The sequence below is a fragment of the Lampetra fluviatilis genome, chromosome 7 (genome assembly GCF_964198595.1).
Source record: "Lampetra fluviatilis chromosome 7, kcLamFluv1.1, whole genome shotgun sequence".
In the NCBI taxonomy this organism is placed as follows: Eukaryota; Metazoa; Chordata; class Hyperoartia; order Petromyzontiformes; family Petromyzontidae; genus Lampetra; species Lampetra fluviatilis.
Genome location: NC_136281.1, coordinates 981322 through 1006049, shown reverse-complemented (window position 1 = coordinate 1006049; position 24728 = coordinate 981322). Strand labels below are relative to the sequence as shown.

At 48.1% G+C, this 24728-nt stretch overlaps 1 protein-coding gene across 1 annotated transcript; it reads right to left on the bottom strand.

Annotated features, from left to right (window-relative positions):
- Nucleotides 1-1967: 1967 nt before the first annotated feature.
- Nucleotides 1968-21605, bottom strand: LOC144933230 (solute carrier family 22 member 3-like). The gene is made up of 11 exons (XM_078857898.1): nucleotides 21171-21605; nucleotides 18137-18240; nucleotides 17784-17938; nucleotides 15834-16002; nucleotides 15217-15334; nucleotides 14209-14318; nucleotides 12992-13206; nucleotides 11996-12104; nucleotides 3660-3772; nucleotides 2759-2858; nucleotides 1968-2088 (listed from the first exon to the last, which is right to left on the bottom strand). The coding sequence occupies exons 1-11, from the start codon at nucleotides 21603-21605 to the stop codon at nucleotides 1968-1970; spliced, it is 1749 nt and encodes a 582-aa protein (XP_078714024.1).
- Between the last annotated feature and the right edge of the window lie 3123 nt (nucleotides 21606-24728).

The window sequence follows — 24728 nt, the reverse complement described above, 5'->3', positions numbered from 1 at the left end:
GAGGCCTCGGGGGCCAGCAGCCTCAACATAGACAACACCTCGCACGTGTAGACGACACACCACGTGGAGGCAACACACCACACGTGTAGGCACGGTTCCGGGGGTTCACATGGCGAGCAGTGGACGGACTCATTTCCGCTTCCTCCACTGAAGAATACACGTGCCTCGCCTCACAGTGAAACCCCGATTATCCGCTGCAGACAATTAACCAAACAAATTAAGCGTGCCAGGTTTAAATGGAATGTCGTGCGAGTGTGATTGGTCTTGTTTACATTTAATAGTTTGAGCAAAACACACGTTCAGTGTCCAGCCACTGGGAAAACAAGCTGGAAAGCACCTGAATCAATTGATATTTTTTTAGGTAGATCATCTATTGCAGTGTTCTTCATTGCAAGGCCCGCGGGCCACTGCTGGCCCCTGGTGGCCTTTAGTGCGGCCCCTGACGTGCGGCCCCTGACGTGCGGTCCCCGACAATACACAAAGAGTGAAAACACCCCCCATCATCACCATCGTGCTGTCAAACCCCAATGGTTTCAAATGTGTGGCGGCCCTCACACTGATGATGTCTTATCGACGATAGTGGCACCCCTCTGCAAATTAGTGAAGAACACTGGGCTATTGTCTGTTGGGGAGGGGGGATCTGCACTGCACATCTCTGGCGTGAGGCTGGGAACCATCAGTGTGTCACAGCAGTACGAGTCTATGTGCGAGTCTGGCTGTGGTGGAGCACACCTGAAACCCAGCACCACGGAGACAGCGAGCGTTGGTGGATCACACAAACGTGAAACTCCCCGTGGGAGGTGGTAGTAGACCAACGTTTGAAATAATTTCCATCTGTATGGGAAAGTATTGCTCCCTCAAGTGCATAGTCACTCGTTAATTGGCTGAAACTATCTTTATATGCAGATTACTGCAGAGCTTGGACAATTCGTGCCTCTGAGTCGGCCTCTCTATTCGAGAGTGAGAGAATACTGGGCGCGTTACACATTTAAATAATGATTAACAAGACACTTTTAAGAACCCTCAAGCGCCTTCGATTTTATGAGCGTTGAAGAACACCACCTCCTTCTCAGAATGCCAATGGTGTCTTTGTATTGTTCTTTTATAGCTCTGGAATTCATTCGGAATGTTTAGAATTTAAAGGAGCTGCCCAGTCTGGCGTCATGGTGATTTATTTCATAAGCTGTGGCCTCCAAATCCATGCCACTATTTCCCTAATACAGGAACATACACACTACGTATTGTAGTTTTATAAATTCAGAAAAAAACAATCACACTAAATTCCAGTATATTAAAGTTTACAAGGCATGCAAGATTCCCCACGTAGTCACGGCAATGTCCCAAAATGAAATATTTAAAATTATGTCAACTTTTGTAATCTGTCGACAATTATGGAGAGATTACACTATTTCTGGAGTGACATTTCTCCTTTAAATATAAAAATGAAAAAATGTATTTATACTGTAGCCTTCAATCATGGGCGTTATATGCTGCCCTATAGTGTAGCGGTTAACATTGTCAGCAATGCATTGTTAGATGATACGATGGATTCCCTTGAGATGATAGCAACAGTGATATAAAATATATATTTTTTTAATTAAATGCACTACATTTTTAAGTGAATAAGAACATAACCCACCATCTATTTCGACTCTTCTTGCACCGCTTAAAAATTAAGAATTAAAAATCCATTTAGAAGTACCCTGTTTGCGTTTTCAAAAGCCCTTCCAAACAAATGGTTTCATGTAAAACATATCTTTGTGATTTTAAACTTTCTGCAATTGTATCGTAATAATCTTGCGTTAATAATCAAAGAGTTGCAAATATTTGCCTCAACGCAACAACTAACGTACGCGTATTACTGTAGCATGGCCGAATTTTGATTGTGAAACAACACGTAAATACTGAATGAGCCGAGGCATCCTAATACGCATGGTAGTTTTGTTTGAACGCGGCATCGTGCACACTCATTGCGTCACATTTATAAACTCGAGCTCAGTGGCAGTCACATTTCCATCGGCCTGAGAATCTCCATTTCTCAAGGGGTTCTTGGTATTGAGCTTGCGGGACCGCAGCATTTTCTGTTTCCTGTGCGAAAGTGAATGTTGCCGCTGTTATTGCTCAATTACAGCTTTTCCTTCCCAGGCACGTTCTACTGGACATCTATGAAAAAATATCTTTATAGCTCATCGGATACCTCCAGTATGAATACATATTCTGATTCTTAAAATATGCTGATTCTTGTATGAGAGAGTGCACTGCAACACAGCACTTGCTATTGTTTTACAGTACCGTTCACTATATACTGGCTATCATATAATTACGGCATAGTTTTATGATATTAATTTAAAAAACATTTTCAAGTCTTTTTTTATATTAACGGCACGTGTTTGGGAAAGAAGTTACAATCGAGTAATCAAATATTTTTCGGTTTAACCAATTGTTGTGAGTGCAAAACTAGCGTGACTGAACGCGAGTCTTTGACATACACTGTCTTTAACTCGAAAACGCATATTAATTATTTGACAGAAATTACCTCCACGTGCAATAATTAGTGAGTTATTATACCATTCAATGTCTAAAATAGCTCAATGTATTTTTTTTTTATTGCAGCTACGGTGTACACATTGGCATACTTTTCAAAATAACGTAAATTCGATTAAATTTCACGTGCACTTTCTTTTTTTTAGTGAAACCGAAAAATGTTTGTGGTCAATTGTAACCAATAAACGCTGCCGGCATCATCAAATCAACATACTTGGAAATGTTTTCTGCATCCTCGGTGGTTTCTGGTAGAGGAAGACCGTTTGTTTCTGGCAAGAGCAGAATCACGGACCCGCCAATAATCGCAAGGATTCCTGCAGAGTGCACACATTCATTCTGCCTTGTACATCTGTGACTGTACATGGGAATGCTGTACTCTTTCTCGGAATGACGTAAAGAAACCCGAACTGCAGTAAAACTAGTTTGTGGATATCCTCAAGTGCGATAAAAGTTGAATGCCCCTTTCAGTCAGCTCAAGTACCCGAAAAATGTAGTTATCAAGAAAAGTATTATATATTTGAAATCAATACCCTTCAAAACCTCTCGAAACCAATGCGTGTCGGTATAAATGTCTTTTTTTAAACCATTTAAAGGCTCATAAAATGTTATTAACCCATAATTATCACTCTGGTTTTGCAAATCTATCCTGTAGATTGAGCTCCAGGTGCAAAATTCAGTCAGCCGAGGTAAAAAGTGTAAAAGTTGCACATTCTTTTTAATGTCAAATTTATGGGGCCCAAAATCAAATGTCAGCTTTGTAGCCCTCTTTCAACATCAGTCACTCACGACCAGCTAATTACAAAGCGTACTCAAGGTTGACCTTATTTTCGTTTTCGAAACCGTTGAAGTTAATGTAACTTATTGTACGTTTTTAGGTATTCCCCTGTTATACGTACTCATTTGTTCCATCAGTGTGATAACGCCTTAACACCAGAAGTACATAATTCACGATGACGCGTACGCAAGCGATTCCAGAACATCCACGGTTCCATCTTCACTTTTTACTGACGCACGTCCAATTTTAAGCCTAATATGGAATTTAGCGATTCTGTCTTTATTAATTAAGTGTATGTTACTGACAAGTTGATTGTTGCTAATGTGCGTGTATTTCGTACCAAAAATAACCATGGGTAGATGCCTCCAAATGGTGTAAAGACGGTAGAGGACAAACGGAGCGACTATTCCACCGATACCAGACAGTGATGAACAAGTGGACATGGCCATGTTCCTGCAAACGAGACAACGGTGTTGAGTATCGTGAGTACTGTTTAGTATAGTACTGGTCAATATAGTACACATGCAGCACGAGTGGTATTTGAGCTCGATGCAAGACTCAGAAGTAACGGACCATTTTTTAATTATTAAGATGTGCCCACCAGTTTTCATAGTTGTGTAATAAACGACTGGACCACGATGTCTGGCTCAGTGTCCTTTATTCGGTTCGTGCTGTACACCCACACGGCTGTCTTTACTCTGTAGCTTCTCCACGGTGCTGACTCCAATGTCGGCCCGATCCACAACAGCAGCTCCGCTGCTGTTTCTCTCACACAGCCCCCCTTGGCTGTACTCACTGCAACTCCTCTCCCTCCGCAGCTCTGACAGCCTCTTGCTGTCTCTCTCTCTCTCCGCAGCTCCTCCTGGCAGCCACACCGCTGCCTCTAACATGCAGCCCTCTCTCTCTCTCTCTCCGCAGCTCCTCCTGGCAGCCACACCGCTGCCTCTAACACGCAGCCCTTCTGGCTGTCTCCTCTGCAGCTGCACACCACTCCGCAGCTTCCTCTTATCTTCGGGGTTGGCTCCCGATGGCCGTCGGCGCCCCCCCTCTCCACACTCGCCCGCGTGGCCTCACTCTATTCCGCTCACACCCCGACTGCCTTCCCCTTCCGGTTTACCCGCTTAAGGCCCCGAACCTTCCACCCACGTCACATGACTCCACCCCCCGTGACGTCACATCCGGAAGGTCGCTTACGCCCGCATTACACCACCCTCCCCCGTAGAAAAATCCCAGCCGACCTCGGCTGACCAATAGCAAATCGTAATGCGGCGAACCGAGCTTCCCCCCCTAAAGGACACTAAGCATACAATGTAACAGCAAGAACAACAACAACGCAATTAACATCAACGAACGTACAAAAGCATGCAATAAATACAACTGTAAGAAAAAAAAAATAACAAGACAGCAACAATCAACGAAACGTAAGCGATTTGGAACGTGTGCGGGTCGCCGGCCCGTCCCGGACGGTCGGCGGCCCACTCGCAGAACGGGAACGCGATGAAAGTCGAGGAATGACAGGGGGTAATCCCCCTGTCGCAGCTGGAAGTCCACCGACGTCCCGTGTCCCTAAAGAGTTAGTCTTGGGCTTGTCCTGTGACCGTGCCCGCAGCTGGGTCGGAAGGGTTGCAGGGCTCGAAGGTCCCGCAGACCTGGCAGGCGTCCTCCGAGCAGGGCCCCTCGTCCCCCGCAATGTCACGGCCGGCCTGTCTGGAACAGGTACGACAGGCGCTCTAGCAAGATCAATGGACGCAGGCAGGGGAGAGTCAGCAGCAACAGACCCCGGCAAGGCAACATTGGGGGATGACGCATCATGTAAGGGAGCAACATATGGTTTCAAGCGCGACGTATGCACAACCCAGCGACGAGACCCAATCTGGACGCGTGCTGACTGTGGGTTGGGAACCGCAATGAGGCGTACGGGACCATGCCAGGGTTTGTGCAATTTCGGCGAGGTCCCCGGACGTACCTGTGGACAATGAAGCCAAGCTAGGTCCCCAACCTTCCAAGGGCACTCCCCCTCAGACCGTCGCGCATATCGCTCGTTCCGGGCCTGGGCTTTGGCCGTAGCCACGCGGGCATTCTCCCGCGCCTCCGTGACTCGGCGAACCGTGTCCTGGATGTATTCAGGAAGTGGTTTACGAGGTCCCTTCACCCCAGTTCCCAATTGCACATCCACCGGCGGCACGTTTTCCCGACCATACATAAGGTAAAACGGCGAATATCCTGTAGCCGCATGAGGCGTCATCCTGTACGCCGAAAGCACCCCGGGGATGTGCAGATCCCAATCTGATTGTTGTTCACTCACGGTATGGCAAAGCATGGCAGACAGTGTCCTGTTCAGCCGTTCAACCATACCATCCGTCTGCGGATGGTATGGGGATGTCCGTACTTTCTTAGTCCCAAGGCCCGCGCACACTTCCGCCAATAATTTAGAAGAGAAATTCCTGCCCTGGTCCGTGAGGAGTCTCTCAGGCGCCCCCTTATCCATAATATACCCAAACAAAAAGGCGTCGGTAATGGCCGCGGCCGACTGATCGGGCAACGGCCAGGCCATCGGCCAACGGGAGAGGTACTCAACCCCTACCAGCAAATATTTATTACCCCTCGCCGATGGTGGAAAAGGTCCCAATATGTCCAGTGCCACCAATTCATTGACTCGAGACACCTGAATGGACTGGAGAGGCGGCACGTAAGGATGTTTCGGCGGCTTACGTCGTGCACACGCAGGGCACGCGCGCACGTGCCCTACGACATCTGTCGCCATGCCGTGCCAAAAATAATGACGTTGCAACGTCAACAAGGTCTTCTGCACCCCTAAATGTAAGAGAGTGTCACAATGGAGGGTTCTAATCAACTCGAATCGCAAGGACGTTGGTACCACCAGGCGCCAACGTTCCTGGAACCCCTCCCGCCACATAAGCAGACCATCTCGGAGAGCGGTTTGCGGCCCCATAGCCGTACTCGGACTCCCATTGTCCCTAGCAGACCGCTTCCGCAAGGACACCAATGACTCATCCATCATCTGTTCCCGGATCCAGACAGACCTCGGCAGATTCAAAACCCCGTCAGCCGGTCCCGGTTCCATCGGAGTGTCCGACTTCTCGACGGCCAACGTAAGCGGCTGAGGGGGGTTTGGAATCGGCGAACACCTATGCGTCCCCGACTCACATTTACAAGGGGCGCGCCGCGGTAATCTGGAAAGTGCGTCAGCGTTCGCATGGCGCACTCCCTTCCGATGTTGAATTTGGAAGGAAAATTCCTGTAGCGTGTCCAACCAACGTGCCAACTGTCCGGATGGCTGGTCAATTTTAAGGGCATATTGCAAGGCCGCATGATCCGTACGCACAATAAAAGAACGACCGTAGAGGTATGGTCGAAATTGCCGTAGGAAAAAAACAACCGCCAATAGTTCTCTGCGAGTGACACAGTAGCGGGTTTCCGCAGGAGACAAGACTCGGCTACCATACGCCACGACACGCTCTACACCCCCTTTAGACTGTGATAACACCGCCCCAATACCTGTGTCACTCGCGTCCGTATCAAGAATGAATGGGTGATCGAAATCGGGATAATCCAATGTTGGGGCCGTGGCCAATAGATCACGCAGACTCCGAAAGGCCGCCTCCTCCGGCTGTCCCCAAACAAACTTCCGTCCTTTACCCGTAAGGAGATGCAAGGGCCTCGCAATCGTCGCAAAACCCGGCACAAATCTTCGGTAATACGAGGCAAATCCCAAAAACCGCCGAACATCCCCCACGGTGGCCGGAGTCGGCCAATCCCGGACGCACGCCGTCTTTTCCGGATCCGTGGACACTCCCTCAGCACTCACAATGTGCCCCAAATAGCGGACGGACCGTTGCAGTAGGTGACATTTCTTTGGTTTGAATTTCAATTTGGCAGAATGCATCCTCGTGAACACTGTCTCCAGCCGCGTCAAATGTTCATCAAATGTGCGGCTGAAGACAATGATATCGTCCAAATATATAAGACATGTCTCCCACTGCAACCCCGTCAAAACGAGCTCCATCAATCTTTGAAATGTAGCAGGGGCCGCATTCAATCCCATCGGGAGACAGTTGAATTGAAATAACCCCTGCGGCGTACGGAATGCGGTTTTCTCCCGTGAGGACTCGTCAAGGGGAAGCTGCCAAAATCCCGAAGAGAGGTCCAGTGTGGAAAAGAACTTAGCCCCCGACAATGCGTCGAGGGAGTCATCCATACGCGGCAGGGGGTACGCATCTGCCACCGATATCTTATTCAATTTGCGGAAATCAACACAAAATCGCAATTTGCCATCCTTCTTCTTAACCAAGACGACTGGAGCGCCCCATGGGCTGTTAGATGGCGATATAATGTCCGCAGCCAACATGTCTTCCACTGCCCCCCGTACGTGTTCTCGCTCCGCAGGACTCATCCGATGCGAATTTAATCGAATAGGGGCAGCATCGCCCGTCTCAATGTGATGGTAAAGCAACGAAGTGCGGCCCAAATCCAAATCATCGGAGCTGAACACATCGGAATATGTCAACAACAATTTACGCAGCGCACCACGTTGCTCCATGGACAGGGAAGAATTTTCGTCACATAAATGAGCAACCCAACGATCATCCGAACTCCTTGGCTCGGAAACCCCAGCAACAACTCCCCGGCTATGTGGACAATCATGGGTCGCAAACGCCGTAGTGGCATGTGCCACAACCGTACCGGCCGGGACACGGACGTTTTCTCCCCCCGCATTAAGCACCTGTAAAAACGGTAATTGATCCGGCCGGACGATGGTCTGTGCCCCCACTAACGCCAACCCGGTTGTTATCGTGGCGGACGGTGACAACAAGACCCCTACTGCTCCTAGCCGATCAGGCAGGGGCTTCCGATACCGCAAGGGTATAAGCATCTGTGTACCAGGTGGGATGTCCACAGATGCGACGGACAGCGCCTGCACTTGTACGGCCGAAGCAGGTCGCCCCCAGGGCGACGGCAGAAACGAGATTTGACGGCCCCCCGGCAGTTCAATACAATTCTCATTGATTTTGATAAAAATGGGCATCTTAGCCAAAAAATCGGTGCCTAACAAACAAGGAACCGCCAAAGATCTCGATATCAACACAACACCCGAGGCCGACACATCCCCAATAGATATCTTAGCATCCACCTGACCCACGATACCCATGCTACCCCCGTTCGCAGCGACGCACGACCCATAAACCGGACGCACAGCCCCCGGCGGAATGCCCAACAGATGGAAAATGACATCCGATATAATAGTCGCAGACGCCCCCGAGTCGACCAAAATGCGCACGTCCACACCTTGTATGGACCCCGGTACAGTGGACGAACCCGTAGCGGCCGCGACAACTCTCCGTGCCAATTTGCGCCACTGCGTAACTGAATGACAAGGCCCCGTCGATGGCCTTTCTTTAACAACAACAATAGGATCGCGCAACACAGGTGGTGGGTGAGGTGGAAAGCCTTGCCGAGTGTCTGGTGCGTGCCGACATGCCTGTTTCGGAGGATCTTTAGCCGACTTGACCGGTGCCGAGGCCTCCTGCTGCGGCGGAGCCGGGAAGCGGGCCCAGCAGTCTCTGGCGTAGTGGCCCCTACGCCCGCAGCGGAAACATTCGGCCTCGTTGCGCCGAAGCGCAGGCCTCGCCTCCTGACGGCCCCGTTCTGGTAGCGCCGCGCGCGGTCTCGGCCCGCCGCGTCCCGTCCATGGAGCGGAGGCGGCCGTCAGTTGTTGAGGGCCCTGGTCATCCGGAACATAGACAGCCTGCGCAGGGTTCCACCCCAGCGCATCCTCTTCTTTGACGGGCCCCCCCGTCCACGCCGTCACTTGTTTCCAGCGACGGAGGTTGAATTGCGCATCGAGACACTTAGCAGCCGTCCGGGAAGTGAGCTTCTCATGCCCACACACAGGCATGGGGATCCCTAGATCCCGAGACAGCTCCAACATTTTCCCTAATATGAGAGGCTCGAGCAGGTCCTGTGGCGTCTCAGGATAAGCTGCCATGGCCAGCTCCAGCACCGCACCCCTGTACGCCACGGGCGACTCCTCTGGTGCTCGTTGTCGTTGAGCGAATCGCCGATGCGCATCATCTGGTGGCTCATAAGCATCGGCCATTTCTAGAAAAACACCACATAAAGTTGCCTTCTTATCGGTCGTTATGGAACGGAAGAATCGGACAGATTCGTCGTCCAGGAGAGTCGGCAACACCTCCAAAGCCTCCGCATCGGTCCATCTTGCTGTGCGTACCGCCGCCAAGAAGCGGCAGGCGAACGCGCTCCAGTCCCCACCGACGGAAAATTCTTTAACCGTTGTAAGGTGGCGACTCCGACTCCTCTTCCCGCCGTCTTCCAATGGTGGTGGTTGTGGTGGCAAATTCAAAATGGCGTCGGCCCGCGGCGTGGCCAAGATGGCGGTTTGGCGCCACGGAGCGCGCAAAATGGCGGCCTCTTGCCGCGTGGGCAATGGCGGCGGCAGGACAGGCAACGTGGCGGCCCGCGGAGCACCACTTGCATCATCCATCGTCCCTGGCGCGACGAGATGGCATAGATGCGCCAGGACGTCCTTAAGTGCCTCCAGTTGTACCGCCATCGCTTGCCATCGTTGATCCGCGTCTGATGATGTCGACGGACCCGCCACCGCGCCAACATCCTCCACTCCCGTTCCCGTGGTCGCCTCAGCCGGGCTCTCCTCCACCACCCCAACAGGATCCGTGGTTGGAGGGAGTTCGTCGTCGTCGGACGAAGAAGCCGATGCAGGCGCCGGATTAACTTTCTTCCTCACTTGTTTCGACATGCCGTTGCACTTCCGACACCAGTGTAATAAATGACTGGACCACGATGTCTGGCTCAGTGTCCTTTATTCGGTTCGTGCTGTACACCCACACGGCTGTCTTTACTCTGTAGCTTCTCCACGGTGCTGACTCCAATGTCGGCCCGATCCACAACAGCAGCTCCGCTGCTGTTTCTCTCACACAGCCCCCCTTGGCTGTACTCGCTGCAACTCCTCTCCCTCCGCAGCTCTGACAGCCTCTTGCTGTCTCTCTCTCTCTCCGCAGCTCCTCCTGGCAGCCACACCGCTGCCTCTAACATGCAGCCCTCTCTCTCTCTCTCTCCGCAGCTCCTCCTGGCAGCCACACCGCTGCCTCTAACACGCAGCCCTTCTGGCTGTCTCCTCTGCAGCTGCACACCACTCCGCAGCTTCCTCTTATCTTCGGGGTTGGCTCCCGATGGCCGTCGGCGCCCCCCCTCTCCACACTCGCCCGCGTGGCCTCACTCTATTCCGCTCACACCCCGACTGCCTTCCCCTTCCGGTTTACCCGCTTAAGGCCCCGAACCTTCCACCCACGTCACATGACTCCACCCCCCGTGACGTCACATCCGGAAGGTCGCTTACGCCCGCATTACAGTTGTATTGTGAACAATTTTCTTTGGTACTTGACCGTTCGTCCTTATTTCACGTTAATTGCATTATTTTCTGTTTAATTCAGTCTAGTGCTATGGTGGCAGTTGAGAGTTGTTTACAGCCCGACATATGTGCTTACTTAAATGTGACTAGCAGAGAAATATGGTGACCCAATAGTGGCCAACAGGCATTGATAGGATATTTATAGGTGTTTAGGATATTTCTAAGTGTATATTTAGGTTTGGTGGTTATGAATGTGGAGGACACCAAAAGGGGCTGAAGGTGAGAGTGAAGAGTTTTTTTTCGGGGTTTAGTGAGGAAGTGTGAGGAGAGTGCATGAGACCGTTACAATGTGCAGTGCTGAGAATGAGAGAATTGCCGTGTTGAGATTGTATGGCTTATTGTTGGATATGAAATAGCTAAATAATCAGGTAGATAGAACAATAAGATATTGTAATTTTTTAAAAGAATGTCAATTATTTAAGGATAGATTGTCTTCAGTAGAACCTAAACAATTCGGTTTATTACAGTTGCCTCGTTTTCTTCTGTAATGCCAAGTTGCTGGGCGTATTTATGGTTTATTTCAAATGCATTGCTGCCACGGCCAATAACATGCGGCGCTCTCCCTAACGTCATCCGTGTCACCGGCGCTTGCGCATGAGATGCGCATTTCACCTGTGATTGGCTGCCGGGTAATCTGCAGAAGGGCCAATCACGTTACCAGCTCCGGCTGATCAAAGATGGGACTCCGTTGTCAGAAATCTACTCTTTTGTTGGGATGTCTTGACATTGGTGGGAAATGCATACTTTGAAGTATTCAAACGATACAGATTGATGAGCTGTTCACATTAGCCTACTTCATACACAGGTCGATATAATTGTCATAAGTGAGAGTTGGGATGTGATAAGATGCAAATATAAACAGTATTACGCAAAAATGCTTTCTCCACAATTAAGCACAACATCATTATTATTACATTTGTTTTTATTTATGATTTTTTTAATGAATATGCGCTCACCACAGAATGTTACAAGTTAAATCCTGTGGCTCTCACAAAATAAGTTGTCGCTCCGCCAAGTCTAAATTTTCTCCATCAATCGACCCAAACCCCATGAACGCAGTGTTTCATTTTACCACGAGATGTAGTGCATGTGTGCAAATTGGTAGATCTGGAAATTAGAAATCAGAGGGGGGACAACTCATCAGTAGAACTTAAACAATTTGCATGATATATTGTTCACGAGCCCACACGTGACTCACGTCTGCTCACCTCAGGTGTGTCGGATAGAGCTCGTTGTTAACCAGGGTCACCATCTCATAGGCCATGGTCAGTCCAAGGCGGCCCAGTGTCACCAGAGTGATATTCAGCCACTCAATATCTGCAACAGGTCATACTTTATTAATTGTGGTAAGTTTTAAGTTAATTGATACAGACACACTGTGTGTCAACGCCACAAACCAACCACTCTAGAAAGTCTAGTGAATTTTGTCATTCCCACCTTCCCCGATGCACCTGTTACCTTTATAATCGAGTTGTACCTAAGCAATAATCCTCTGATAGATGTAGATTTTTTTCCCCCGCTCATCATATATGCAAAGAAGCGAGCAAGAATCAACGTGTTTTATTCACATATGTTGCATGTAATATGTTCACACGAGAGCTGAAATTACGAGTGGTAGCCAAATTCATCACAATGATTAAAAATGTATTCTTGTATCGAATGTTGACCATGAAATGCGACAATTCTTTGAATCAAAAGTAAGGGAGTTAATGGTCATGCCTCTACTCTGAAGACTCCCTTAATTTATAGCCACTAACACCAGGAGACATACAGAACACTGCTGCTAGGTTCCTCATGTTAACCCGATAAAATAAAATTCGCATTCCCCCCACTGAATTCCGACTGAACCTTGAATGATTTCCATGTAATGAGGTCAGGGGTACAGACACTCCTTGGAAGGTTGGGTGTGCCCTACCAAGTGAATGCTTCCCAGCGGTTATTGGTTACGGTACAGATGGGTTTAATTCGCCCATATATCCGTGTGAGTGTGCTGTTTATGCACTACTGTTTTTTTAAAGGTTCTGTCTTCGGCATTATCGCATTTTTGTCACCTTGTTCAAGGATAGAAAAAAACGTGATTTTGCCAAGTATTTTGTGGTTCTCTTGGTCATATCTAAGAACGTTCTGGATGCCTGGACACCGACGGCACCCACCAGTGGCAGCACGCCACCGAATAAGACGCTGGCGTGTCCCGCACCGCTTACCATGGGGGACGAGGGCAGTGGCGAGGCAGGCGAGACCCGAGAGCCCAGGGGCCACGCACATGGGGAGACGCCTCCCGACTCGATCGATGAGCGCGATCACCATCAGGGCTCCGGGAATCTCAGCCAGCCCGCCCATGAGGAAGGCCAGGTAGACGTTATCACCGATATTCCCCGTGCTCATCGCCAGCCCCTGGTACACAACACCAACCACGAACCTACACGTGACAGACAAGATCATTCGTGTCGGTTTTCTGCAGTTGTGTCAGAATAACTTTAGCGACGCGCTGGCGGCTTGTACCGCGTGTTGTTCGGAACGATGTCCGACGTTTTGCTCCACATGCCGTGGCTTCTTCAGGAACTTAATTCACGATTCAGTGGATCGAAACTTCAGACATTATGGCGAGCAACATGCGTTACGGCACGAAAACACATCAGAGATAATTATCGATCAAGATCACCATCATCAGCAGCCATTGTCTATCCGCTGCTGGATGAAAGCTTCCCCATGCCGTGCCCGTCGCGGGGGTTGTTTGACCGTGCTTCGCCACATTGGTCCCTGTGGATTGTTAAATGAGTGGCCAAGGAATGGTTAAAATATCACTCAGCATTGATATTAGCCATGCGCCAGGATTCAAATTTAGGTTTGAATAAGGTTCATAGCACAGTGCACTATCCACGGCACCGTATGACCACTCCTTTATTAAATATATGCAGTATATAATATGTTAAAATACACTTTGTATGTCGTTAGCTTTATTTATTTAGAAACAAGTCCGATGTCTAGGTTGTTTGTCACAGTTAGATGAAGGAATGCTGTAGAGTAGTTGTCAGTAAGATGAAAGCCAGTGCAGGGTCTCCAGATCTGTCAGCTGTTTGTGCTTTCAGTTGAAAACATTGCGAGCGCATCAAGGAATAAAACACCGATGAGACAAGAACATGAACAGAAAAGGGAGGATGATGTGAAATGTCATCCTCATGGGATGACATCATCAATATTTAGCCTCGAGATGGTTTAACCAAGAGGAAAGAAGCACATTCAGAGAAAACTATAATTAACAGTTTGATGAAGTAGGAAAGCAAATATATGATATAAAGTGGAATAAAAAACGCATTAAAGTAGACATTAAATAAAAATGTAAGGTACTCGAGAGGAGAGTGCGATTTATGTGTTTTTGTATCCTGAGAGTGTAGCAGGAGGCCATAGAGAAAGTACCCACCAGTAAATCATCAGTACCACCGTGTACTTGCGAATCTTTGGGGACCTCATCAAGTCTGCAATTGATGGGCTGCCAGCCTTTTCATCGGCTTTGGTCACCTCCTCAAAGTTCTAAGCAATGCAAAACAAAATGACGAACTATGTTTTCACATTCGTGAGCATCGGTTTCGCAATACTGTCACAGCTACATTTTTGACGGACATAAAGTATTATTAGGATTTAACATTCGCGTCGTCCAGTGGCGTAGTAACTACATTATCAGCTCAGGGGGTGCAGCAATCGGTCAGATGGGGCCTCAATATTTGATTTGCGCAATTTGCGTAAGCCGAACACTACTGCCATAAGTAAGGTAAAATAAAATACGGAACGTTAATGAAAGCGTTTTCATAAAAAAAAAATGTAAACCGCGTTTTAATTAACTTATTGTTCTTTTACGCTGTTGTTGAAAACATATCTCATGGTGGATGTCAAAGGGGCCCCAGCTCGTAGCTTTGGCCACCAGGGGGGTGCCAAGGCACCCCCTGCTCCTACACCAAGTGACGCGACTGGTGTCGTCCCAAGGCCCAGTGATGCTGCTCTGGTGAAATGGTTATAACATTCGACTTCAAATCCAGGTCGCGGGATCAATCTCCCGGCACGGCAGTTGAAACAATGAGTAACATTTCCGAAATCCCCCCCCGCCCGCCACTTCTTCCCCACCACCTCTGTCCACTCAGTAGGATGAATGGGTTCACCATAGTTGCTTGATTCGCAGGTCACACGTGACGTCTGGTCAGCGTGGAAGAGGAGGCCAAATTCCCTCGAGTGGACTCTCTAGACTTCCCTCTCAGTGGCATAATTGAGTATTTGCAGGGCTACATATTTAACTTTTACCTAAGGCCCAGCTGCATACAGTATTTGCAATAAGACAATACAAGCAAAACATGTTAGAGTCAACAAATCGAAGGTCATTTTGTGGGAATGTAGCGGGAAAGCATTTTGTATGCCTGTGAAGCCTCACAAGATATACCTTTCGGATGTTGTCAGATAATTCCCGTCCATTCACGTTCGATATCTTCTTTAAAACACCGAAAGCCTGCTCTTTCCGATTCTGGGAAATAAGCCATCGAGGTGACTCTGGCAGCAACCTGCAGAGAACATGCGTGTAGTTGCACAATTGTGTACTCTTCATTATTTACGACAGCAAACTGGATATGTTCTTTAAATCAGATGCTCATACTCAAGAGTGCTGAGTGGGACGTCTTCTACTTTGTGAGATTGCAGACAATATCACTATCTGTCTTAGTGTCCCTGAAATATATATAGTGGCTTGATTATGCTACAGTGATCATGCTGCTGTATTACTTTGCCACCATGAAGTTTAAGGAGCCCATGCCGTCAAATTTGTTTTGTTTTTTACAGATCACCAACTCCGGCTATGTGCATGCACTGTAATTGTAGACACCATCTGATTGGGTTTAAAGTTTAACTTTTTTTCCCGTATGTATAATGCTGCACATCTTGAGTGGTATTCTTTGATGTATATTTCCTTTGCTTTGAGACAATGAACACTGCAGGGAGTACTGCATATTGTGCAGGTTTTGGTTTTGGTGTGCCCGCAATACAGTATTATAGTCACCACTGTACCAGTAGTAAGAAAAGAGGACGACGTTTGGCAGCGTGAGAGCCAGTTGCAGGTAGCGCCACGTGCGTAAGCAGTAAGCGATACCAGACAGTATGATGACTCCAAAGCTGAAGAACATCTGCAGCACCATGTGCACCACCCTGCGCTGGCCTGAGCCCCCAAACTCGGTAGCTACATGCACACGAGGCATGGGCAAAGCCGGGGAGATGGAACGTGGGGGGAAAAACGACATCAGGCGAATGTATCTGCATTATTAGAAGCTTAATTTGTCTATCTGTGAGTGAGTAGGTCAGTCTCAGCACTTACTCGAGTCATATTTATTTAGGTTTTGTTTTGGCACAGATAAAACCCAGTGGGCAATCGATGTGCGTGTTCGATGGGGACCACGTTACAACGAAGACACATCGTAAAAACACACACTAACAAAACAATCCAAAATCAACTTTACATGGTCAAATTCCAAATGGCCAATGTCGTGCATGAACATGCTACACTCAGCACAACAAATACGATGTTTATGGAACGCATCTCATAGAAGAAGAAGAATTTATAACTGAAAAGTCTGCAAAACAGAGCGATACAATTCTCCTACACATGTGCATCAAGTGATTGGAGGTAGGACAAGGATGGGAAGGTTTTTTTTAATCCCAAACATTTTGGCTAGGTCATTCCAAAGATTAGGGGCCCACCACACGGACTACTTTAAAACCAAGTATGGTTCTCACATGTGGGGCAGGGGTATTAACAGGAACGGGGAGTATGAGAATTGACTTGCGGTATTCAATGATCCAGAAGATATTTAGCAGAAAATATGTAGAGTCACTTAAAGGCTCATTCTGGCCAGAAGGAACCAGGTACCCATGGTATTGATGATGATGATGTCGAGCACCACGTGTGTCAGGTGGGGGTCTGAGAGAAGCTCCCCCGTCCACCGCTCCCCCCGCCACATCACCTCTCACTCACCATCCATCCCCAGACTCGCCCATTACCCCCCCCCCCCCACGCCGTTATAAATTTGCTTTCGGGTGCAATAAATTTGCATCCCTAACCAACATGGCCAGCCGGGCCTCAGTGCAGTCCATGCACCACCCGGCACGCACGCACTGCGGTCTCCCCTATGATATATCTGGACCTGGTCCGCAGTCAGTCCCAGTTGGGACCTGTGACAGACGAATGCACCACGTGGACCGAGAGGCCGAATGTCACGCTTTTTTTTACAGGTTTCAAGTTATATTTTTCTCTGTTTTTAGGCATGGTTAAGAGTTTTTTTCCATGTTCCTTGAGTCCACTTCACACAATCGTTTTTTTAAAGTTACATTTTGAATACATGTTTTTTTTTTGGGTTAGATCGCGTAAATATATAAAAGTGTCATTATAACCCGCCACCACCCAACACAGCAAACTAGTAAGGGTTGTCACGTAAACAGAACGCGATCTAATCCAAAAAAACCCTATTATGGATATTGGTTGCGAAAGCCTACGTGTTAAACTTACATTTAGAAGATAGTAATGCGTGACATTTTAGCTTGTACTTTTTTGCCATTTGATTGAACCCCTCTTCTTACATGTTGAATATTTAAAGTAATCTTTCAAGGATTTCACATGGAGATTTACGATTGTGTTTTCAAACATAATAGAATGGCATTGTAACAAATGTATTGTTTTAATCACGAGGAAAGCATCCAGTTTTTTTGTATGTTGTCCGACGCGTGGTGCAATTCCAACAATAAACATCCTGCCCCAAGTTACAGGTCGTAAGTATCATTGACTGCGAAGCCCATTGTTGAAATATCACACGGTTAGCCGTGTCCAGAAGAATGAGCAAGGTGATTTACTGATTAGAAACGTGGTCATCCAATGGACCTTGTAAAAATATATATTTTTAAAGAATATGAGAATATAAAAAAAAGTTATGAAAAAAAGGACGTTAAGAATGAGCAAGGACAAGGTACCGATCACAAAGACGGTAGTCCAGCTGCCCATGTTGAAGATCCCTTGCAAAGTCCGCATGCACACAAAGGCGGCGTAGTTGGGGGCAAAGGCAACCAGAACTCCGAAGATGGTCTGCATCACGATAGACACCATCAAGCTCCATCGGCGCCCATACCTATGGCGGAGGGTGCAAATGAACACGCTTATGCCAAACCCGCAAGTGGCATATTCACGACGTCACTGTGTGTATACAAAATATATTTACCGCACACTCAGTAGGGGGTCATTGCTCGAAATGTTCGCCTGCTGCGCATACACATGTTACAGTTCCACTGCTGGACGAGGGTCTCCAAACGCCTGCGTGCCAATTCACCTGTCGGAAACGTAACCCATGAGGATGGCTCCCACCAAGAGTCCTACATTGAGGAGAGCCTGAGATAGATCCAGCAGCCAGGCGTTCTCGCACACCAAGTCAAACTGCACACCCAGACATCGGAGGGGGAGGACACAGCGTGCGTGAGCGACTTGTACTACTTCATTAAAGTGGATGCAAGATGTTTTATTTCCTGTGGTGAATGTGAAGTGAAGAAAACAAGTAAACTCAATCGAAAACATTTGCAATAATGCTGAGCACGTATACATGTATGTGACCACGTGTATGTGACCACGTGCAGGTGTGTGGTGGGGTACACATAATTAGATTAGTGCCAATGCTTTAACTAAACGTGTTTTTATGCCACGTCTACACCTAATTTACTCATGTACATGTTTGCTAAACAAACGAAGATATCTCTCCGATGCGTTTTTCCTCAGGAACTTGAGCTCCGGGCACGTGGAGTGAAACGTCAGATATCGTGCCGAAAAACATTGCGATTCAACACGAAAACAACATCGGACAGCTCGACAATACAAATGGGGGGAAAATATGCAGCATTAAGTGAAGATATATCTGTTTTTGTGGGACCATAACTGAAAAACACAGCAGAGTGTAAAAGCATGTGGCAATTCATTATCGTAGCCGTAATTTCATTCGAGATCAATGCCCTCCTCGACAGACAGAAAGCATATAGTTGGGCAGCATACTTTGCAATCCGACCACAAACAAGAATCCCAATAATCAATCAATGGTCTCCCATTACAAATAGTAAAACCGCCTATTAGTACCTGCATCTATCCGTCTTCAATCACTGATACCAAACAGTACATTTGCCTTACCTGCTTGGTGGAGGATTCCCCACATCATGTGGTGTTCATGTTTATATGCCTTTCTTCGTATCAGCGATCCAACTGTAGTCCAATTCTAGTTGCTCAGATGGGTAGTAGGCAAGGCCCAATTACGAACTTTACCCAAGTGGAATTTGTGGACCTTATTCATTCATTAATGGCGTGTCTGAGCCGGGGTGGGACATTTTACCAGAGCGCATGTAACGGAATGCGCCCGATCGCATCGGATCCTGGAATCTACTCGGCATTGAGCTTTGGAAATGAAGGACAACGGAAAAAAGATATTTCCTCCTGCGTGCACAAAAAGCAGAAGCTTTGTCCTGCAATTACCAATTCACGCCGCTGCCGGCAGAAGGGTCTTCGCGAGATGGAGCTCTAGAAAGTCCCCCTGGAAGGTATTTTGGTCTCCTCTTCTACACTGGCCAGATGTCTTGGAGGAAATGGGAGTACTCACATTTGATCACATCACACACGACATGCCAATCGACTAACTGTGGCGCAACAATTTATACCATCACTCGAACTCCGGTCATCCTCGCAACTTTTGGCTAGCCATCAAACAAAGACGGGCACTGCATCGAGCACTTTCAGATGCGCGTCTGCGGCCGTGTGGAATGCTCTCTACATTCTGATATTAGGAAGCCACTGGACCTATGCACTTTTAAATCATCTAGACTGAAAATAATTTCTTTAGAACTGCTTTTTGTGTTTAGTTTGTTGTCTTTCCCCTGCACCTCCGATTATCACGGTTGGCTACGTACGGTGCAAAATAAGTTCAACGTACATGTGTAGTGCTCGAACCGACACGACAGCTTCTTGTCTTTCCTCGTTACTTTATTTCGCGTATTTCGCTCAACACTCCTCCATCCAACATCGCTCAACGTTCCTCCCGCTAACACCGATCCACAGTTCTCCTCCACGCTCTCCACTCGCTCGCCACGTTCCGCCGGCCTCACTCGCTCCCCTTCACTCCTCCGTCGACTCTCCTCTCCACTCTCTCAGCCACAGTTCGGCTGCTCTTTATCAGCTCCGCCGTCCCACTCCGTCGTAACTACATCAGCTTCTCTTCCCACACTCCAGCCGCTTCCTACTGCTTCGTCGTCTCACTGTTACTCTACACTTCTCCACTGCTACCCTACGCTTCTCCACTGCTACCTTACGCTTCTCCACTGCTACCCTATACTGTTATTCACTCTGCTGCTCCGACTCTCCATCCTCTGTCTCCTCCCAGGCGCGAACTCCCGTCTCCTCCGAAAACCCCTGTCTTTATCCCCGAGCCAATTAATTCCCAATTAATCAGGGGCATCCCCCGCGACGCCAATCGCTCCCAGCCCCTGCTGCCACGTGGCATGTTTTTCCAGACACTGCGGCGCCATTTTCCGACAACAACACCCTCTCGGCCAATCAGCGCCCTGCACCCTTAATTACTCTCTGCCACCTGCTACCATCCTCAGACATCACGTCACCTCCTTTGGGACAACAACGACCAGCCAATCAGCGCCCTGTGTCCTCACTTGCTCCCACTGTACGCTGCGTGCGCGCACACTGATGGTGCATTGTCTTTGAGTTGTGCGCCTTTTGGCGTCATCTGGTCCAACCCATGTGAGACTAGGCTCTAAGGAAAGCTGTCTCGGGTGTGGACCAATCAACTTCAAGGACAGTGCATATATTATCAGATTTATGTTTTTTGTTTGCATTATGGCTGCAGGTATTGTGGTCTATGCAAACATGACTCCTTGTAAAAAAAAGGTGTCAGTTTTGTTGCCAGATAGAAGGGTAAAAAACAATTATCATAAACAGAACCAGTTGGGTAAACGGCCAGAACTAGCGAGTAAAGGCCAGTTTAAAGAGGTGAGTTTTCAAGACAGACGTATATAATGGTGGATTGCAATATGCCTATATGTCAGAGTCAGGTTGTTAGCGATTGATTGGCCATCCTTCATATCGACAATGAAATCGGTGTAGATTTTTCCACGCTTGGCGCACCACGGCGAGCCCGGCCCGATTCGGTGAAATAATGTACGTACCGTACTCATCCAAGAATGGCATATGGCGGTATTACCGCATAGGTAACAGAATAACACACCGCTATATTGCCGAATTTGCACGACATAGAGTTGCATGAGAAATAAGCACCCGTCAAACACAGTCCGCCGCTGCGCGTTCAGCGCCTCTGTACCTACCTCTGACACTAAGGTCAGTCCCGTCTCCTCGGTGTCAAACTCCCAACCGTGGTCGCACGCAATGAGGCGACCAGAAAAGGACGCGTTGGTCACCTCGTCTCCCTGGCCCCATGGAGACAGCCCGCACGGAGCATTCGAGTCACTCCAGGTGGTAGTGTTGACGCGCATGCACTGAAGGTTCCATTGGTCTTCCACCGAGCCCGATGCGCGACTCCGGTTTCTGTGTGCCGCCTCGAGGCTTGCGCCGCACCGGGAAGACGTTCGTCTCGTCTCGGTGGGCACCCTGCAGCGGTGCTCAGGGACTTGGCCCAGGAAAACGATGTTGAGGTACTGGAAGGCAAACAGGGTGCAGGGTAAACACAGCATCGCAAACACGCGGTGCTGGAAGGGCCCGAACTCCCCGACGCCTTGCAGAACACTATCGAAGTCTGCCATTCCTCTTCTAAATGCTCAACCGTATCAATAGCAAAGTCAGTTCAATAGCCGTGCAATACCAGCTGTGTGTGATTGTATTCAGCAATGGTTCCTAATGCCGAGCAGATGACATAAATTCAGGACTGCGTGCAACTAGATAACGTGTGGTGCAAAATGCAATCACAAACTAAACCATAAGTGGCACGGGGGTTATTTAATGTGTCAAATCACTGGATTGGGAAGTGCTAAAGTCCATATGTAAACATTAAACACACCAATAGTTGAGTCACTCATAGCTGGGTTATTTTAATGATTAAAATAACCGTAATCATATTCACACAAAGTAGCTTACTCCTGCAAAATGTTACGGGTTCCATTGAAACTACTGCAGCACTTCGGGCTGACCGATGATATAACCGCTATGTGTGCAACAGGCAAGCAGGCATTATTTTTTGTATAATTATTCTTTTGCACACTGATATCAGCTCTGGAACGTATTTCAGTATTCATATATTTTGGTAACAATTTTACTAATAACCACTGTCCTGTAATTTAGCCAGGGTGGAAGCCCGTTGTGCTTCAACTTAGTTTCAGCATGATGCACGGCGCGGTGACGAGATGTTAACTACCTCGCCCGGTATGCAGGAGTTATATAGCTCAGCGGGCCTTACCTGGTCAAATAAAAAAAAAAGTTGTTGTCACCTGCGTTTGTTACTTTAATTTCCTCACTCATATTTAATGCCCCAAAATGTATTTCATTCCAGTTGAGGGGATCGACTCGCTTCATCTCTCTCTGGAGTCAATACACGCGACTTTAAAACTGTTGTGGCGAGTCAATAGTGGCACTGGACCCTTTGCTGTGAACGCTACCCTCTCTGTCCACCGGCTCCGTGCAGAGGCCACCTCGAGGGCGTCCAACACCGCGGCCCCATTGGCCACATCACCCGGCACGCCCCCAAATCTCATCACATCTCGTAACCTCAGCAAGCTTGCATCTGGATAGCGCCTGGGTGGGCAATCACCAAGCCCAATGAGCTATAAAGAGCTTTATAGTTAATCGGATTCCTCCAAGTATGAATACATCTTCTCATTCTGATAATAAAGGTTAGCTCAAGTTTATTTGTCTGACCAACTGAGAACAGGATAGTTTCATTTGCAAGAATGACCATGGGTGTTATTAGCTGCTTGCAGGGCTACATTGCAAATACTCCAATGTCTAAGCTCCCCGCCTAGTAACCACCATGACCCATACGGTCCTGGCGATCATCCAGCAGTTGCTTTGACCAAATATAGGCGACTCGCAGTGCTGCAGGCGATTCTTATGTCACTCCCCTGAACTTTCAGCCAGCATTACATCTGCCCTGGCAATTGTACCTCACCGAGTTGATAATTTAACAAATCTGTCACCCGTGTTGGTGGATTTTAAAATTGGTCAAATATTTGCGAAGAGAATGTGACATGGAGCTAGTTGATCTCGTACCCTGGACATAAACTCAAGTGACTTGCTGGAGACTTGGACGAATTATATTTATTTGTAAAGTAACCCCCCCCCCCCGTATGGAAATTAAATCTGCTGCTGTTATCATTCATGTGCAGGGTGATCTTCTCTATGTCTATGGGCCGCGTCCTGCAACAGAGAGAAATGATCCTCAACGATACATTATGCAATGAATTGTGTTGCGGAATTCGGAAACAGCCCACTTCTAATGTGCAATTCAGTGCCCTAACCAACATTCTGCATAGAAAAAATGTTGGCCTCGTTGCTCATAATATTTGCACTTCAAAAAATTACAGCACATGTACAACAAACCGTGGTAAAATGTGTAAAGGTGCAGCCCTGTAATTTCTTACTCACGCTTCTGCTGGTGGAAGGGTGTTCACTACCGAGCTCCCTCTAGAGGGTATTATTTGGCCTACTCTTCCACGCTGGCCATATGTCTTAGAAGAGACGGGAGTACCCACACTTTACCCCACCACGTGCGACTAGCTGAATGACTGAGGTGTACCCATAGATACTGCTGGGTGGACAGAAGTGGGTTTGGTTAACACATTTTTGCCCCCACTGTTTCAACTGCAACGGTGGGAGAACAAAACTGGCGACTTCTGGATTGCAAGTCCACTCTGACATCCATTACACCACGGCAGAATCAGTACAGCAGTAGCAAAGTCTTTTGAGTTGCTCTTGAATCACGGTTGTTGAGCGCAGGCCCAAACCAGGGACGTGCGGTCAGGGGAGGCAGGGGAGGCAGAGCCTTACCTGTCATACTCCAATGAAAAGTAAAAAAAAAGAATAATCAAATGAAATAAATATTTAAAAATTTCCACTGATCTGTTATAAATGTAATTTCTGTACGATTCCAATCATTTTAATAGTCAAAATCGCCAAATTTGCGGAGGTCCGCTGCAAATACAGGAAGAGACGAGAGGTGAGGCAGCGACGAGCTCAGCCTCCCCTCTGATTGCACAACCCCTCAGTGACTGGATGCAGCTCGGGCAATAAGCGCGTGCCTGTTACTATCTCAGCATGTCACCAATGTAATGTTTGTAGACCCCTTCATTTCATGTCATCGCCTTCCATACTCCAGGTAACTTATTTCACGTGTGTATACAGATATTTAGGCTCGCTGGTCTCGTCATGAAACTGCAATGAAAAAGCACCAGGGGAGGCAGCTATCACAGCTGCCTCACTGAGGGGGACGTGTCTAACACGCCCCAGTCAGTGAGGACACGCCCCCTCCGTGAGGACACGCCCCCTCAGTGAGGACACGCCCCCCCCCCCCAGCGTGTGAATCTGGCTCTGACACTAGCCAGTGCCTCCCCAGCCATTGACCTCACCGCACCGTCACTGGCCCAAACGCCACACGGCCAGCAACAAACATCAGTACTGCAGGTGTAATAGCGATTTACCCTCGAAACTGATCCCGTAAACATTTTCAGGAGGGTCCTAATTGCGATGATTAATCCCATACCAATTCCAGTGCTCCTGTTTTAGTGTAGGGGGAACTGTATCACCCCTTCAAAAGCCACATTCAAATAGCCCAGGATTGGCATTCAAAACATATGTGGATACATCAGGAATTGGGCTTGCTATAATGTCCATTGCAGACACCTCACTACCACTAGAGACTGGCGTGTCTTAAACAT

Coding starts and splice junctions, on each gene's coding strand:
- LOC144933230 (XM_078857898.1), bottom strand. CDS start 21,605: ATGGCAGACTTCGATAGTGTTCTGCAAGGCGTCGGGGAGTTCGGGCCC. Junction 13,207..14,208: donor GTGGTACTGATGATTTACTG/GTGGGTACTTTC, acceptor TGTCACGTGTAG/GTTCGTGGTTGGTGTTGTGT. Junction 2,859..3,659: donor TCTACCCATGGTTATTTTTG/GTACGAAATACA, acceptor TGCACTCTGCAG/GAATCCTTGCGATTATTGGC.